Source organism: Dermacentor silvarum, chromosome 7 (assembly GCF_013339745.2).
Source record: "Dermacentor silvarum isolate Dsil-2018 chromosome 7, BIME_Dsil_1.4, whole genome shotgun sequence".
Taxonomy (NCBI): Eukaryota; Metazoa; Arthropoda; class Arachnida; order Ixodida; family Ixodidae; genus Dermacentor; species Dermacentor silvarum.
This window is the reverse complement of record NC_051160.1, coordinates 70,686,897-70,706,286: the sequence shown is the minus strand read 5'-3', so window position 1 is coordinate 70,706,286 and position 19,390 is coordinate 70,686,897. Positions and strand designations below refer to the sequence as shown.

Here is a 19,390-nt window from a genome sequence, read left to right as displayed (position 1 = left end):
ATAGTTGGCCTGCACGTTGGCGCCAGGCCGCAGATGCCATCGCAGCTTTACCATTGCAGGCCCTTGTGGCAACCGAGTGCCCCGAGTTTCATCCTTTGATTTTGCGCGTGCGTGCGTGTGCGCGACCATGCGTGCGTGTGCGTGCGCGTGCGTGCGTGTACGTGCGTGTGTGTGAGAGATGTGTTGGCCCGCGTGCTCACTTATCGGCATAGCAGTAAGGAAGGAACTGGCAAGTTCAGCAGCTTCGAGAGGCGGTTTCGCGCGCAGACCGGGAGTGGACGACTTGACGGCACATGGGTGCAATGGTCTGGTCAGGGTCGCACGTGTCTGAGGTTGCGTCCGGTTAGTGGTGGAAAAACAACGTTGCTTTTAACCGTGCATGCATCAGCTCGGTCTGCATTCTAGTCTACAGTGACGGCTTCCGTGATGTTCCTATTTGCGCTTTTTTATCGAATGACTTCACTTTTGCCAGCATAAGTAAGCGCGCTGGTGCATTGAGATCTGTTTGAAATTATTCTTACTTGGATTTAATTAACTCATTTACTTCATCTCCATCACTGAGACAGGCTATATCATCGTCTTTATTTTTTTTTCTTTTGCAATTATTCATAAGAAAACTTCCCGAAAAGGTTATATTTCAATAAATTCGCATCGTGAATCCGTATAGAAGGAATGAGAAGGGATATTAGCGGGTCGTCGTATCCCACTTGAATTGGGGACACAGAAGCTGTACTTTCTGTTTTCTTTGTAGCTTTAGTCATAGAGCTTGTATATCCGCTTCCATGCGTTTGGGACAATAATCTTTTATCTTGAAGTGATGCACCACCGTCGCATTTTCGCTTTGTCTTCGCACCGCAAGGTTTAATCACATTGCTATTGAAAAGCACCGCTTACAAACCAAACAAAAAACAAAACAAAAAAAAACATAAAGCGCTTACTAAACTTCATTGCATGCAATCAATAGCTAGATAAGGACAGCGTGCATCCTGCACCTTTAGTCTCTCTCCTTATCGTTTTGAGCTAGACACGAAGACAGCTCAGGCACATAATCGCTTTCCAATCCAGTTCTGATTACCTACTGGAATGTTATGATTGTGATCACCTCCTTGCTCCCCTTTTTTATCCTATGGTTAAATACCGAATGCAGCATCTCCATACATCAAGAAATTAACCATTTCCTCGTGTTTCTTGTCGCAAAAGCCGCTTTTCTGTGCCTCAGCACACCGATAATTACGTAACATCGTATGCTAGGCTGGCATGTTGATTCTCCAACTTTGATTTCTATGTCAACTCAGGACATTCTTACACGTGTTTTTCATCGTCTCTGACGATACAGTGATCAAGATCAAATTATTGTTACATTAACCGAAAGCTAAATCCAAGAAAATGATTAAACCACTTCCACAGATCCATCGGACTTTGATCCCAGGTTATTGTCTTACGTTATCAACAACTTTATTTGACAACAACGTAATCGGTCGAGTTATTAGACAATTTTACTTATTACGCAAGAGCATTTCCTTGCGCTGCACATTTGCCCAAATAATGGCGGCCCAGGATATCGTCCAAGCTAAGACGAAGTGGTACCTACACACTAGAAGGAATCAATATCGGGTTTAACCTCTCATACAAACAAGCCGGCACAACCGCTGAGCAGCAGCTTCCAGGTTTATTTTATGTGGATGACATTGTGTTGCTTGCTAACAAGCAAAGTGCATGCAACGTCTAGCTGATATCTGCAGAGAAGAATGTGAGAAGTTAGGATTAAAATTCATACTGAAAATGCAACTAGTTAGCGATATCTGTCGCCAACTAGTTGTGACGAAAGATCCTCTGATGTGTTTCTGCTCATTGGAATTATAAGAAGCCAACAAACAACGATACCAAGGACAACGTAGGGGAAATTACTTGTACTTACGAAGTGAATTAAAGAAATTATATATTAATAGAAATTAAAGTGGACGAAAAAACAACTTTACACAGGTGGGGAACGATCCTACGTCTTCGCATTACGCGTGCGATGCTCTTACCATTGAGCTACCGCGGCGCCGTTTTCCCATCCACTTTCTGTGGTATTATCGTTTACTAAGTACAACTAGACCTGGGAATGTTAGCCAGCGCCACCACTCGCAATCCTTCCAATTCGTTTGCGAGTGGTGGCGCTGGCTAACACTCCCAGGATTAGTTCTAGTTGTAAAAAACATAAATACCTCAGAAAGTGGATGGGAAAATGGCGCCCCGGTAGCTCAATGGTAAGAGCATCGCACGCGTAATGCAAAGACGTGGCATCGTTTCCCACCTGCAGCAAGTTTTTTTTTTTTCATCCACTTTAATTTCCATTTATTTATCATTTCTTTGATTCACTTCGTAAGTACAAGTAATTTCTCCTATGTTGTCCTCGGTATCGTTGTTTGTTGGCTTCTTATGATATGATATGATTAATCAAAATCCGGCCCCTCGGTTCCCTTTCTTCTTGCTCTGAATGTATAGCATGAGGAAAACAAACACGTTGGATCGAAATGCCAAACCTAAATGATCGTCCAACTGAAAAATCTGCACGAACAAATCGAATTTTATTCAGATTGGTATTCTTTATTGGTAAAGTGCTTATTCTTACCACTATTTTAGTGTTTCCTGTGAAGATCTACGGCGACCTGAGCAGCACGATTCAAGAATGTATAGGAACACTGTGGTGCTCCGTGCGTTTGTCTTCGCCACCGTGAAACTTGATGAAACTTCTTAGCTCGTTTATCTGTTGATTTTTCTCGCAAGAGTCATCTGCCCATGAAATAAATACCAAGAAAAGAAAAAGGATGCTTGCTCAAATTTTCACGAATTTAATATTGTTTCCAGGCGATTTACTAGTTAGCCCTGCAATGTCCAACGTATCATATATGCCACGCTGAGTTTTATGCTTCAAAATGCTGACTCAAGCACCGGAAATTTAATGCAGAACCCATGGTTTCCTTATTGATATGCTGGAGTTTATGCGGTGTATAGTTTAGCAAACCAATTAATAATTAAGTAAGCAATGCAGTAATTAACTTATACCCTAAAAACAATCATTTCTTAGTTTTTTTTGTTTTTCACAACTTCACCCTCCGTGGCCAGGAATAAGTGTGAGCAGTTCGTTCCAATTTTCACTGACGTGGAACTGTCTTTGGGCATTACAGGGTTACATTTCTATTACTTTTTGTTATTTAAATTTTTCAGGTTCTTCCACAAATATTCCAGTTGTGTTTTTATTTCGTATTAAACGCCTTCTTCTCATTACACCAGAATCTTGGCCCATCCCCCATATGTAAGCATGAGCCACCAACAGAGGTCAAGCAAACAATAAGACAAACAGACAAACAAAAAACAAGCAATCATATTGGGACTTCTCACTTTTACGTGGTTTCATCACGAAAGCCACGGCTACATTTTTTCTCGTGTTATTATACAAGTAAACTGCGCTTCTACACGCTGTTTGCCAAAACCACTAGGCCACCATAATTGGGCAAACTGCCTCGCAAGAAAATTAGCTTTACAATTGTGAAAAGTGCGAGAAGAATTGAAGGAAACGTGAATGATAATTTATAATGTACAAGGTGTCACAAGTGGTTAAGCAAGCAATTTTCAGTAGCACAGCTGTTTTTTCTAATTCTACATATTCCCGTGTGCTTAAATGTGTAATCCGTATTCCTCCGAAAAAAATACTTATTTCTGTGAAAGTTCGCGTCGTCCACTTTTATGGTGTTCCTTTTAGCGCCGTGTACCACCATGCATTCCCATGAACTCGCCGTTTTGCTAACACGAGCATGCCGGAAACCGAAGAACTAACGCAGGTGAGGATTCTGGCGAGTGATTCTTTTTCGACGGCTGAGACCCATTGTACGTATTGCACATTGCTTTTTATCCTTTTCCAATGTAACTATGAAGAACTTACGTAGAGTAATAACCTGACATTTGACGTAAGACGCATCCGAAACTGTATGAAAGTAGTTTATTCATATTCTTGCCGCCAGCTTTTGAAAAAAAAGTTACACTAATTTGATATACGCCTTTGTATCGCCACAGACTAGGAAGGTCAGTCATTTAGTGCGTTTGAAATGCCGCGATATAACCGGAAAGTCCTAGACGCAGCGTCAACGTCTCAAACCACCGCACGATGCAGCATCTTCATTTCTATGCATACGCAAAAAAAAAAGACAAAGCGATTTTTTTACCCTATCAACATGAGGAGATGGTTACATTGTCCATGTACCCAGTGGAGATGCAGTCTCTGGCAACTAACAGGGACATGTGAATAAAGTAAAACAAAACAAAAATCACGTTCCTAACATACCAGCTTATAACAAGAACTGACTTATAAATCGATCCTTTCTTCGATCATGCCTGCTTTAAAAGATTCCGAGGTACGTACCGAAACCTAGCTGAGTCAAAGGGCGTCGTTCGAGAGTGCCTGCTACGTGGTGTTAGAACACTGTGCAACAACAAACATAAGTGATTTCACCTGCATGCGTAGTATCTGCGCCTAGTTCGTCAAGGTGCACCTGAAGAGCATGGACGCGTGCAAGAGGGACCATAAGGTAGCTATCGCATGTTGCTAACTCTCAATTTGATGCGACAACTCTTTGATTTTATTCGTCTCTCCCAAATTCTCTGCTTAAGTATAGCGCTATTCTCTGCGTCAATCAGTAGTTACCTTGTTCTTGTTCCCTAGTGAAAAGGCGCAACCCACTGTGGGGAATCGGCCATGAATCGGGCGGTGAAAAAGTTGTTATCACGAAGTGCCCACTGATGTAGATATGAATGATCAAGTATCTAAGTATTAGAGAGAAAATTTTGCGAGCATAAGAAATATTTAGAAGAATTTTAGCCTACAATTCTTTTTGTCTCACGCAAAAGACACGGAGGGCTCCACAAACATTCCTGCGGCTGTAACCCAGTACGATAGCACCAAAGGAAAGAATTACTGGAAGAGTCAAATTCAAATCGAGGTTTCGGAATGGTTCTTCCTTGTAATATTGAACCAGGGCATGTCGAAAAGAGGTGTTACAGAGATACTTCGGTGGAATACACATCGACAACCGGCCACTTTCTGAACGTCTTAAGGTATGTTCAGACTGCGGTCGTAACGTTAGCAAAGCGCGCATCTGTCATGAAGACCGTATCGCGCGTTACAAGCGTTAAGATCGTTAACAATGCTGGTTGTTTACATTGTCAGTTGCATACGTTACGCGTCTTAAGACCGGCCAATCAAAACGTGAGCTGGCCAGTTGCGCCTCAGTGGATTTCCACATGGCACCTGTAAACAGACTACGCACACAACTACGCACAATACTCGAACTACGCACACAAGCTACTACGCCAACACGCAGTCATGTCCATTGGGCCGTTGCTCTAACTGGGGATGCCGGTAGTCGCGTCACCGAAAATTTAAAGCCGAAACTGCGGCGCTTATTGGCCACGCCGTAACTGTCGTATCTGTATTACACGTAAAAGTAGCGGGCCTTCCAACAATTACGCTCGCGCGAGTGACGACTGTTGCGCTCTTAACGCTTCATACGACTGTAGTCTGAAAAATTTAGTTGCGCTTTCTGCGTTTGCGCTTCCGTTTCTTGCGAAATATCTGCACATTACGTACGTAGTCTGAACGTACCTTTATTTTACATTCATGGCCAAACTACTCCGCGCGCCCATCAATCAAGGTCATTCGTTTTCTTTCTTTTCTTTTACAGCGGAAGCTGTTATGGGCTCATTCCAATAGCCGTAACTTCCGGGTCGCGATGATGCCGCCGCTGGCGTGCGCCGCGTAACCGCTGTCGCCGGAAACCCAAAAAAGTTCCCGATTCCCACCGGGATCGATCCCGCGCCCACTGCGTGGGAGCCGGATACTCTACCACAGAGCCATCCAAGTGCTTACTGTCGGCCCACGGAAAATACCCTTAAGGCAACCGCAGGAGGAGACAACTCGAGCCTCCGCTAGTATGGTGGCGCCATCTAGGTAAGATGCCTGCAAACGCAGCGTCCGCAGGCGCAGACGACGCTATGCGATTCGGACGAGGCGCGCTATCAACGCGCTCCCGAGCTGCCGAGCCTCCACCAGTATGGTGGCGCCATCTAGTTAAAGTGCCTGCAAACGCGGCGCGCCTGACATGTAAGTTGCAGTTGTAAGGCTTGATCGGGTTCAGCAGACTGCTGTGCAGAGAGCATTACAAGCCGCAGCTCACCGTCGACGCCGGGCGGACAGTTCAGATCGTTATCATCAAAACGAGGCGAACAGACTGCCGCGAAGACCCTGTTGTGCGTGGTGCCCAAATTGGAGTTACTCTTGAGCCGCTCCACCAGCTTACGCTGTGACTGCTGCGTGTAGCCGCGCAGGCCTGTGACTTTTTTTTAAATATGGTGAACTCGATGAATGCTTCCAGTGAGCGTTTTTCTTTTCTTTTTTATTCATGCCTTTTATCTATATATCATCATCTTCACTTCTTCCCTCTCCTTTGGCTCCCTTTCCCCCCTGCCCTAACGCCGAATAGCAAACTAGAACAGCATTTCACGCCGACTTCTCAGCTTTACTATCACAATCTTTCTCTCTCTGGTGTATAAAAGCAATTACATTGCCAGCAACATTTTCTAGCGTCCGACGGAAGCTATGCATAAGGTAAAATAACAGATCTGTTGGCCGACGCGCTGAGAGACAAAATGCAGACTGTTTTCGCTGCTTCAAGAGAGTCCGTTTAATGAAAAGCTAAGTGGCTTCGCAGGAGTGTGATCGCGTGCATCGCCCCTCAGCGAGAAGTGTAAAAAGCCAACGGAAAGAAAGAAAGAAACTGGCCCGGACAACCAGGCACTGACCGAACATCGCAGACTTGACTTTCCTGTCACACACGTCGTCGGATCACTCACTTGGCGTTCGCAAGGACGCTTCCCTCCACAAAAACAAAATCACATGAGCGTGCGAGAAAACGCGACGCCATTCGTTGAAACGTTTCCGTACCAAAGAACGGTTCACGTGCCCCTTGAAAAGTATCTTCTCTTCGCCTCTCCTGCAACCTCTACGCATATTTTTTTCTCGTGTTTTTCGTCTTCGGCACTTCTTCACTGCTCAAGGACTTTAGCCTCAATGCGCCGTAAATTTGTTTGTGACGTCCAGGCGTCACCGTACCGCTGTATGGTGTTCGTTCTTGCTTTCTGACACGTCAGCGAAGCGGCCCTGCAAAGGCAGAGAGAGCAACAGAAGAGAAAGTTCAAACTGGCACATCTCAAAAAGCATCACTGCGGCGTCAGACCGCGTGAGTGAGCGAGGCGCGAGCTACATCGGCGATGTAGAAGAAGAATCTTCCAGGCCTTCGACATGGCGCTCGCCTATCTTGCGTTCTGCCTTGCCGGGCTCCTGGCTGGACAACCGTGGACGCTGGCGGTGAGAACTTCATTTCGTTCGTCTTTAGTAGCACGGTCGCGTTTGCTGTATTGCTCGCCACTTGCTCGACAGTGTGCAATGCCTCTCCCTCGGTGAATCGGCACCGCGTTGCAAGGCCTCGGCATCGAGCACGGACGTGGCACTTTCTAAATATACGCTGTGAAAAGATATAAAATGGAACACGTGTTTGCATGCGAAACCGTCAACTTTCCTTGTTTTTGCCATGGAATCGAGCCGGAACAAAAGGGGAACGTTCTTCCACAGCAGAGCTACGCATAGCTACGCATAGTTTAGTTGGTGAAGCGGGAGGTGTAACTGCAGCAGTAATCATTGGACGAGTACTGGCTGGAAGTTATGTCTACTCGGCATTGTCTTTAGTCCATGGCAATCACTACTGCACGCGCTCTAGTACAATTTCTTGAGGAATGAGTGATATGCAAAAGGGACTAAATGTTGTTATTTCATCCCGCTTTATTAATGTAAAATGCCTTATTTGTAAAGTTGCATTCACACGCACACGGATGAACACATGTAATATGTTTTATTTCACAATGCCGGATATTATACAAGCAGTCAGAACTTGCAACAAGCCGTTCGTCTTAGGTTTTCTATCTCACTGCGCACCACATTTTGAATAACTGCAACCACTTTCGGTCAACGGAGTTCAGATTCGTAAGACAAAATTCGTAGGCCCGGTGGTGTAGGAAGCGGGTGCGGGTGCTGGGTGGCATGGGGTTGTTGTTCCCTCCCTTTAAGTCCAATTTTCGCATACCATAGAATGTTTTTAGATTCGGTAAACGTACACGCCGGGCCCATAAAATGTTATCGGTGCATTGACTGCCACTTCCTTGCGGTTAGCAAAATCAGTATAGGCACCTAGCGCTGAAGCTTTCAACAGTGACAGTAGTGTCAAAACACTAAGCGTAGCAACGCGGGGGAAGCAACATTAGAGGGACGTGATAAAAAATAATCTTGGCATCTACGATTCCTTATTACGACTCAAGTATGTCCGACATCTGAAAATGTTCAACAGTGCATGTTCCGTATGGCTCGGAATGCTTGCAATCGAGATCAGACGGGCGAATATTGCTGAGTTGAATCTCGGTAAAGCTAACACCCAGATGAAAGATGACGTATCAGTTTCTTCAGATCCCTAGTGCCAGGTGTCGGCGACGCTCGTCTGATAGATGAAAGTGTCGTATAGCGCCCTCCGGGCGGTACAATGTTCCTATAGGGCCACTATCCTATTGTAGAGCGGTGGTCTCACGTGTGAACAAGTGTCAAGAAGCACTGGGAAAACGGTTCCTGAAACATAGGCTCTGTTCCAATACACGCCGTAGATGGCATAGTACAGATGGCTAAGCAGACAGCAGCCGTCTTAAAGTCTCATTCCAATTACTGACGAAGCCGTCAAAGAAGACAGACTGAAGAAAGAAACGATGTATTCGACATATAAGATGGCGACGGAACAGGAAGCTTGGAAACTCGACGGGAACGCAATCTGTGCGCAAGAAGACGTAGTCACGCTTTCCTATGCGCCTAATGTAATTCCCGTTGTTTTTTTTTTTTTTTTGTAGGTTTGGCGAGGCAAACAGTTAAAATGCAGGGATAATGTAAGCTTTTCTCCACTTTTTCATGCCGCCGCGAGGTGGCGTCACGTCACAGCGGCATCTTCCGTGCGTCTTCCAGAGAGTTCGAGACGCGTTCGATAACTTGGGCTCGAAGCTGTCTTGGCTGTCTCCTTACTTAACTGTCTACGTAGACCGCCTCCGATGCTGGCCAGAATAGGAACACACCAATAGTAGCGTTCTTGTCATACATTGACTTACTGACTGCTCTGTGATTGCGGGCAAATTTTTCTTCAGTAATATTCGAAGGCCGTTCACCCTAAAGGATATACCCACTGAATACTCGCGTCTTCTTGCGATTATTATAGTACGTGTTGGAATTCTGGCTTTTCTTAGCCATCCACGTTGTAAGCAAAATAGAGACGGGCTCAATATCGAGAATCCGGGAAATGTGCAACTTAATGTCAGTCCAGAGTGCTGCGATAATGTGTGTGCTTTCCAGGCTTCAAAGAGTTAAAAATGTTCCTGTAATGAAACACCTGTGGCAAAATTAAAATAGATAATCGTTTTACAGTTGTAGGCCACATAAATCTCTCGTTAGCAGCTAACATACCATGATATATCGTCGACGTTATTCTTCTGGACAGTGTAATTTTCACAGCGGCTTGTGTTATTCTAAAATACTTGTAGCGTGTGTTAATGTTTTGATGCTGTAGTCAGTTATGATAAATTTACGCTACCATTAAAAAAAAACCTGCACAAGGATTGATGTCCGTCGGTTCCAACTTTTGGTCGAAACAAAATCTTTGTAAAACTTTTCAACGTTAACGTGAGGGGACGGATGCTCCCGAAGAATTGACACGTTTCTTTTGCACATCTTTGCTATGTTTCCTTTCCCAGTTAATGCACCATATTGTGGGATTATACATCGTAGTAAACGCCGTACTTCACGTAGTATTTTCATTTCACTATAGAATATAAGTGTTGCTGCACTTTCTCGTGCGCAGGCAACGCAGAGAGCACCAAGCGTGGATTCAGTCAGAGGTGAGCCATGCTTCATTTAGCCCATGTTTTCATTAGTCCTTTGTCGTTATATGTGAGTCTTCCGTCATGTAACTATTCTTAAAGCCGTCAGTTTCTGCATGTAAGAGGGCAACAATCAGTGATTGAGTGAGTGAGTGAGTGAGTGAGTGAGTGAGTGAGTGAGTGAGTGAGTGAGTGAGTGAGTGAGTGAGTGAGTGAGTGAGTGAGTGAGTGAGTGAGTGAGTGATTCGGTTGGTCAGCTATTAGGTAATGGGTAAGTTGGTGATGAAATAAAGGTGAGTAAGCGGGTAACTGTGAAAGTGAGCGGGCAAGTGAGTGAGTGAGAGAAAAAAGTTGTCGCAGTTTCACCTGAAAGGCGAAGCATCAATTGCGACAGCAAATTTGTAGAGAGCTATACGGAGTAATGATAGTAGCTTTATCAGCTGCATAAACTCGGACATGCAGCAGCACCGGCCACACGCAGAACTTGTCGACGCCGTCGGCGTTTTGCCCGCGTTCGCACAAAATGCGTGCGGCGTTGGTGACTGTTGCCGGAGCCTCTGATATAAATAGGCACTTGGTTCCGCAGCTAAACGTCGCCTCCCTTCCCTCCCCCTCCCCCCCCCCCCCGCCCTTTCGCGCGTCGGAAGAAGGCGCGTTTGCTCTACATATATGGTGATTGTAAAGGAGGAAAGAGACGCCTACTTCTGCAGCCCTTAAGGGAGCACGGCGCAGAACGCGCGTTTGTTCTCCGCCGTGGGTTCACTCCCCGTGAAAGCGCGCGTCCCTCGCTGCCTTTCACTCGCACATACAGCGTACGGCGGCGCGCGGCGACGATTTCATCTCCATTGACGTCATACGGAACCTCACGGCGACGCCGATGGCAGAAATATGCTTTGGAGTGTCCATATAATTGCTATCGCAATAATAAGTAAGGGGGCGGGTCGTTCAGTGAGTAGCAGGATCGTGTCGGCGCGAGTGTGTTTACCTTGTCTTTGTTATTACGCATTAAAACGTTTCATAGTGAGTCTAGCAACAGTATAAATAGATGACTGGGCACGCTTCGAGTTTTATTGGAACAGTAACTGTGCGGACGTCTGAGGCGCGTTTTCACCATCATCGCCGCCGTGATGTTACGGTGTCGCCGGCTTATGAACGGCTCGTGCTCGAAGGGTCATAAAATCTTCAAGAAGCGCGAGCTATGCGCAGGGAATCTGGCTGCAAAAACGACATAGCCAAGTGGACGACGCACCGTCGCAGTCCACACAATCGGCTCTGCAGGGGAGACATAGCAGCGTTCTGCCTACCGCTGCTGTCAAGAGAGTTGTGCGCGCAAGCAATAGCGATATTTAGCGCTTGTTCGTCGTAGCTTTTCATGTTATCGTGCCTAATTTCGTGATAATTTCTGTTATAAGTATGTCTAATTAGATGCATGCCAATGTTTTCATTAGACTAGCGTGCCTGCTGATCAGCTGTGTGCATACCACGCCCGAACGGACAGCAAACGTATAGCTAAACCTGTGAAATCCTTGCATAGGGTACTTAAAGCAACGATGGTTTTCTATCTGTCTCATCTCGAGCACCATTGAGGTCCGACGCCTGTGACTCCACTGACGGCGCTTCTCATCTCGGCAACGTTATAAGATACCCTTTAGCACAACACTATAAACTTTGCTATCTCTTCCAATGCTTGGTCTTCGGGCGAAACAGCAAATTTTACAGCGAAACTGGTTTAGGGGAGTTCCGCAGTGAGTTCGTGAGCCAGCAAACAAACCTTGAGTACTTCCGAAGGTTGTGAAAGATGGTTATACAGCGTCGCTGTAATTATAGTGTAAATTGTACTACTGGCACACACCTATGAAGGATTTCTTTTTAGCGATGCTTTCTTAGCACCACTGCTGCAGTTTGTTGCCCGTTTCGTTTTCGAAGCTTTATCGACTGCGCAGGTAGACACTGAGGTCATGTCTTGTATCGGCTTATACAGGGCGATCATTTTTAGATTCTATGGAATGTTTAAAAATAGCCTGAGGCAGATAGCATAATTCTTGTCCTTTATCTGGATTATTCAAAGAGGCGAGAAATTGAAACACATACTCAACTAATCAGAAAAACACCAATTATCTTCTTATTAATTGCAATGTATGAATTGTAGCCGGTGAGCTCGCACGACGTATCCACTTGAAATTAATTTCCCGGATGACACCAGTTTCGATACATTATTTCCTGAAATGTTGGCGGAATACTTTCCAAAATTATACCAAAATATTGGCGGAATGTTCCAGTTGCTTTCGTGCTTTCGTGCATAAGAATGCGTTTTGGTGAAAAAGTAAGTGGAACAAGAGCGCATTTCTACTGCGAGTTTGATGGCACATAACTTCATACCAACGTCATTCTGGAAATTCATTCCAAGTGGACATGTCTTGTAATCTTACCGGCTACAATTCGTAAATTGCAATGTGTGCTGTTAAGTAGTTAATTCAAAGGATAATTAGTGAATTTATGTTAAATAGTTGAACATGTGTTTTGATTTCTCGTGCAAGCAGTGTGCGCCTCTCTGATGAATCTAGGTCAAGGGCGAAAATTATGTTATCTGCAACAGGCTATTTTTAAAATTTTGCAAAAGTTTGAAAAATCACCCGTATAGTGCCTAATCTGCATGATCAACACAATCTACACCCCTTCCGCACCCTTAACTCCCATGAATATCTGATCAGCCGCGGTCGACTGGGGCGCTTGACTAAAGAGTGTGCGCTATATGTGTTCTTAATTCACTCAAATGGTATAAGACGCGTGCGCATAGTAGCAAGCGATATAAAGCGCGGAAATCGTCACCACGGGGTCTTTCGTCAGTAGCTAGAGCAAGTGCGTTTCGCACATAACTGGTATGGTACTACTGAACTACTACCCATCTGAAGGAGGCTATCGACGTCAACAGACGCATATGAAAGGAACTGCAAAAGAACCTTTCTCTCAGTTGTGAATGACATCTCTTCAAATATTCAGACAGCTTGGCGAACAAGAAGAAAATAAATAAAATTTAATTATGGGGTTCTACGTGCGAAAACCCCGATCTGATTATGAGGCACGCCGTAGTGGGGGACTCCGGAATAATTTTGACCAACTGGGGTTCTTTAGCGTGCTCCTAAATCTAAGTACACGGGGTGTTTTCGTATTTCGCCCCCATCGAAATGCGGCCCCCGTGGCCGGGATTTCATCGTGCGACCTCGTGCTTAGCAGCCCAACACCATAGTCACTAAGAAACCATGGCGTGCGAAGAAAAAGAACCACCATGGACGAGTCGTAATCTACATATAACGGGAACTGCACGTTGTAGGACATACCATGGGCTCTGTTTCAATGCACAGTTTTTCAAAACTAAGAAATCTTCGCTTGCATGGACATGCATCGGGGAAGTGTCCTGCTTTACAATTACGATAGACGCCAGTAGACACCTACGGCGCACTCTTTACTAATTTCATTGCAGTTAGGCGGTGAATGCTGCATGTCAGTCACCCACATGTAGAACAACTTTTTGTTCTGTACCCCCCCTTCTGTTCGCAGGACACAACAGGTGTGGCCTGAATGCAGACACCAAGGTGGTCGACGGCACCACGCTGTCCTCCAACAAGTACCCGTGGGTGGTGCGTGACCACTTTGCTTATCGCCTCCAAGGCCCGCTTTGCGCAATAATATAAAATTTTCAGGAAGCTGTATCTAACAGTGACATCTGATTCTCCTGCCTGTTTTGTGCAAGACATTTCCGGTTGCCACTTGCTTGTGCAAGTCCGATGGAAATGAAAAAGTGAGGTCATTTACTATCGATTGCAGTATCATAAAAAATCCCAATTTTTGCGCTTACGTTAATTAGTAAAATCTAATTGCCTAACTTTTTCAATATTCGCTTCTTCAAGAAAGTGCCAATACGAAAGCTGTCGAGAACATTTAAAATGGCCGACTGAAGTGTTTGCAGCTAGTACCATTGATGGAGCTTCTTGTAATTGCCTTTAAAGAAAGCCCGCGAAATACAAAAACAAGCGCGTCACAGCACCGTTATTTCAGCGCTCCTCCAGGTGACTGATCAAGAAACTAAATCCGCATATCTGTACAACAGTTCCAGGACGGGCTTGGCGTTTCCGGTGGCCGCAAGATACGCGCCAGCAACTCTCGTTAGTAAGATAGGATCGCCAACGGATAGAAGACCATGATAATTGCATTTTCCTTCCGATTAAAGAGTTCTGCCCTCAACATTTACTCAAGCCCAAACGTCTTTTTTTTTCATTTTATTTTTTTTTCTTGCCTTGTGTGTTCAGGCTTCATTCCGCAAGTGGAGTGAATGATATGTTTATGCCACGTCTACTCGAAGCGCGCCACACCTTCATCACCGCCGCTCGCTCTGTGCGCCCGATCGCGACAGGGCACGCGAGTGAGTCTCGAAAAAAGCATACAAACAATGTCCTTTACTGGTCGGTCGTCTGGGGGCGCTGAAATAGTGGCGCAATCACGCGCTTGTTTTTTTTTTTTTTTTTTTTTTTTATTTCGCGCGCTTCCTTTAAAGGCAATTATAAGAAGCTCTATCAGTGGTACTTCGTTGCAAACACTTCAGTCTGCCATTTTTAAATGTGATCGACAACTTTCGTATTGGCACTTTCTTGGTCAAGCCAATATTTAAAAAGTTAGGCGAGTAGTTTATACTAATTAGGTGACTTTGCAAAACGAAAAAAATACCGCTGACTAGGACACGCAAGCCTCCACACCACTGAGTTGGTTTGAGCCTCCTAGCACACTTCGTCGTTTTTAAGACATTGGCTACATTTAGCCGGGACACCCTATATATATATATATATATATATATATATATATATATATATATATATATATATATACTTGGTGACGTCACCACGTTTTCACATATAAAAGGGAGACCCGTCTAGCAACTCATTCAGTTCATTCTAAGACTGCCATGGGTAGACCACGAAAACTAAAGACACCAGAAGAAAAGCGTGAATACAATGCCCGACCTTGTGAGGTGTTTGATACAGCTTCGCTGGACATTTACGTTCGCAGGGCGGGATGGCCGCCAATCTTTTTTAAGGCGTTCCACCTGCTCCTTTGAGATTATTGCATATTAGGGTTATTATTCGATAACGTTAGCTACACGCACCTTTGATCTTAATAATCGATGCGGTACTTGCATCAACTCCAATGTCCAATATTCTTGGCACTCGACTTTCCGTAACCGTCCCACTATTGCTCATTTTCACCCGTTTTCATCTTTTCCGATTGCTTCTTATCATATTCGTGCTCAGGTGCGCATCTCGACCTACTACACGCCCATCGAGGGGTTCGACCAGAACGGCACGGACTCATGCTCCATCCTCAAGACCGAAATGGTGAGTTGATGCATCCTCCATCTCCGATGCCGTATACCATTTAGTTACTGCGGCGGCTATCCTTCCATACGCAATCTTAAAAAAGAAGTCGTATTTACTACCTATGTGTTACATACACTAGAAACAGTGCATCTGGCGATGCGAACAACGTTCGTAATTGGCAGCTGAGACCCATTAGTAACCTTGTTTAGTCAGTAACGTTACTAACTCCACCGTTGCCAACTGCAGCGATACCAAAGTTGTGAAAGCTGTGACAGCCAGGCCGTAACTACAATGACCTTCCTTTTTTTTCCGAGTGCACTTTCGTGGGTATTTCTGCATGTCTATTATGCGTAGCCCTGAGAGTGTTAGCCAGCGCCACTAACGGCTATAGCTTGCTGTACACCACGGCATACATACTTCAACGTGAGCATTGGCGCCGCAAGAATACGCGTTTTTCACTCAAGTTGGTGTATAATTTTGGCCCGAATCAGAAGCATTAGGAACGCCCATACTAGTGTGAATATTACGATTACTTATCACAAATAGCGTCTGCCGCCTTCAAAATGCAAAGTATGACCCTTTGTATAAATATTAGCGTGTTTAAAGTTGATAAGACTGGGACCAGGATAATAGAGCGTGTGCAATGCGTCGGTGATTTATTTTCAGAGCAAGATGAGCAGCGCCCGGCTGGTCAGCAAGAACATGCAGACCATCGTGTCCCTGTGCGGTGGAACGATGATCACCAGGAGGCACGTGCTCACCGCCGGACACTGCCTGCTGCCCGAGTGAGATTACTGCTTCGTTTACATTTTGGGGAGAAAGAAAAGGGGGCTACGCCTCTTCGAAATTCAGCGTACGATTACGAAATTACGAATTATTCAATATTTCAGTTCGACGCCCAATTACCAATGATTTTCGTTTGTTAAAAAACGTCATTAATTGGCCGCCGCCACTGATAGCATGCATGCCTGCTGTGAGAATTGGGTGGCGCCTGTTGTTGGTAACCGCTTTGTGACGTGCGTTGATCTCTGTGAAATGGACTTTGATCGGTCTAACTGAATATAATATTCCATTATGGATAACTTTGCAGCGACACTGCAATAATTAGAGCTAGTTGATCACTGAAAGTTATCTCATAGAGTGTACCAGCCACTTCAACTGCCTTAGCCAACCAAAGTAACGTAGTAAACTTTAAACTTTTTGCTCATTTATTCTTTGCCTATTTGTTGAGTGACTTCGCAAGCATTGAGTGGAATGAAGTAACTGTTGCATGGTGCCATTTTTTTCTTAACATATTTTTTTTCTTTTGCCTTTAGGAGCAGGATAATAAGCAATCGATTCGATATTCTCACCAGTGTTCTTCAAATATTCGTATTCGATTTGTAAAATCTACCATTCGAATGACCTCCCAAAGATTTCATATTTTGTGAGAGTATAGATGGCTTGCACTGACGTCATTGTAGCCGCCATGTTAGTGCACCGATACGATGATAAGCTGGGTCCGTAATGTCACGTGAAAGCTTTCAATTCTGAAGTGCTCGTAGTCGCCATGTTGGTGCACCGACACGGTGATAAGGTGGGTGCGTGACGTCACGTGCACGCTATCAATACTGTGTTAGGCCAAACGTATAGAGAACTTCAATTCCAGGAGAGAATATGCAGAAAACATTATTAATAAATATATATGCTCAAGTGTCTGTGTGGCGCCCCAGTGACGTGCAAATTTACTTGTGGAGAGCTATGGAGTGATACCACCAAGATCGGGTGAGGTGGCTTTCACCGCATTATTCAAGAGACGACGATGACGAAGGCGGGGATCATGATGGTGACACATAGGACACATGCATTTACATGTTATTACCATGGCAAGAGTCTCGGGTCATTGTGGTCTAACAGTTGGACCGCCCCGCTCTTAAATAAGGCCCCGTACGTAGCAGGGACAATAAGCGGGGAGGTCTCATGGGAGTGTCATCAATGAGTGGGCGCTGTCCTTTATTGGTCCGCGACGTCGAAGGGCTGCTCCTACATGTTGTTCGAGCCATCTCAGGGATGTGGCTGTGGTTACGCACAATGACAATGCGACACCCTGAGCGTCGTGCTTGTGATTACAGAATCGCGCCGACATGCGCGCTCGCCATCACTGGGAACGCAAACACTCACTCCGTCGCACAGTATGGTAAATTACTCTACATTAAAGAGTCTCCAAGACAAAGCTATTCTTGCTGCGGGTTGGTTGTTCCACTGTAAACATTTTGTGAATGTGGCACACCCAGCCTTGGGGTCGCAGTGAAGAGGCTCTCTCGCTCTTGAGGGCAATTAGCTTGGAAAGCGAGTTGGTAGCATTGACCGCTGGCCCTGTTGAATTTTAGGCCATCATAACATCCCGTCCGCAGCCACAGCTGGGTCTTAGAGGGGTTTCAGCATCCAAGTACATTGAAAAGACCAGTTGACCCCGACAATACTCTTCATTTTGCCGCATTGTCCTACAGGCTTGCCATGAGACTCCTTTTGGAAGTAAACCGCGCCAAGCCTAAGGCCCGACATACAGAGAGCACCCACCAAACAGAATTGTCAGGTCCGGACGTTCTTCAAAAAACACCTTTTCGGAAATAGTATTTGCAGCCCTCGTTATATATTCCCAAGAATAACAAATGAAGGAACCAGACGTTGGTGTACTCCAGATAACCTATAGCTCCTAATGTGTTGTTCCTCTCTGTAGAGAAAGTCACGACCAGTAAAAACTTGAGAACGCATTGCAATGAAGAAATGGGGTTAATAATAAAAACAAAGCAAACAAACAACTGTATCTGAAGCGAACATAAAATTGGTGTAATACAGCCTTATATATCTCACACATGGAATCTACGGCGGTGGCCATCATCATTGGCATTACCAAGTCTCTTCCTGTACTTGACATCGAAGCTATGCTCCTGCGAACTAAGTCTTTAGCGCCGCAATGCGCCGTTCTTCTGGTACATATTTCGAAGCCAATTAATGAACGATGGCCATGTTTCCACTAGGAGCTACGATATTGCGAGATGGCACAAGAGCCTTTTAATCGCCCACACAATGCAAGCGCGAGAAAAGATTTAATTTCTTTCTCTGCAGCACTAGCGTTAAAACGATATGAACTCATACTGCAGTAACAATCACACAAGCATATTTAAATAATATACAAGAACTCGCTTCGACCCTTAACCTAAACTAACTTCCGCTTCACGCTGCAAGCCTCTGCATTATATTACACATTTACTCTACTACGTTGTGTTGCTACACTTTGCTACGTTGCTATTCGCGTTAACGTCGACTTTCATCGTGACGTGAGTTCTTCCGCAATTTCTTTATGATGCGGCTTTGACAACGCCCACCACCGGATCAATTTAATTGATTTTTTTTTTTGTCATTGAAGAGCACCGCATAAGCAGGGGAACGTACCCAGTACCAAACACGGCATCGAAGAGGTTATTAAAGAGCAGAACATGCTCAATTGCACATGCGCAGTTATCAAAGTTGGGGTCAAACAGATTTATTAAAGAGCCGCACATACCTTGAGACACATACCTTGAGGCACATACCCAGCTGCGCATACCAATTGGCCCAAATTGACATCAGAGAGGTTCGTTGAAGTGTGGCACATACATATAGTTTCCCATACCCCGTGATCCGATTGAGAGGGAACGAGGCTCATTGGAGAGCGGCACACAAGCAGAGGCACACCCAGTAAAGCAAGTTGGCGTGATACGGGCCAACTGATGACGGCACATACGAAGTCACATACCTGTGACCCAAATTGGCCTGACGATGGTTTGGTTCTCTCATCAGAGCTGCCCGATGCTCTGTCCATAGACCATGAACTACCCAGTGACCCAAGTTGGCGCGAGAAAGGTTTAAAATGGCTTAACGCGTTTTACGTACTCGTGTATACCCTGAACGCGCCGTTTACCAATTACCGATTGTCTTGAATCTCCCCCGAAGGGGTCCGGGTCCGGAGAACGTTGGATCTCTCCAGAGGCAACAAAGAG

General features: G+C 45.1%; 1 protein-coding gene across 1 annotated transcript; it reads left to right on the top strand.

Moving 5' to 3' along the window:
- The first annotated feature begins 6,966 nt into the window (after positions 1 to 6,966).
- Positions 6,967 to 16,157, top strand: LOC119458944 (uncharacterized). The gene is made up of 5 exons (XM_037720800.2): positions 6,967 to 7,405; positions 9,981 to 10,017; positions 13,558 to 13,637; positions 15,303 to 15,386; positions 16,035 to 16,157. The coding sequence occupies exons 1-5, from the start codon at positions 7,340 to 7,342 to the stop codon at positions 16,155 to 16,157; spliced, it is 390 nt and encodes a 129-aa protein (XP_037576728.1). The 5' UTR covers positions 6,967 to 7,339.
- Positions 16,158 to 19,390: the final 3,233 nt, after the last annotated feature.

Coding starts and splice junctions, on each gene's coding strand:
- LOC119458944 (XM_037720800.2), top strand. CDS start 7,340: ATGGCGCTCGCCTATCTTGCGTTCTGCCTTGCCGGGCTCCTGGCTGGA. Junction 7,406..9,980: donor GACAACCGTGGACGCTGGCG/GTGAGAACTTCA, acceptor TCTCGTGCGCAG/GCAACGCAGAGAGCACCAAG. Junction 10,018..13,557: donor AAGCGTGGATTCAGTCAGAG/GTGAGCCATGCT, acceptor TTCTGTTCGCAG/GACACAACAGGTGTGGCCTG.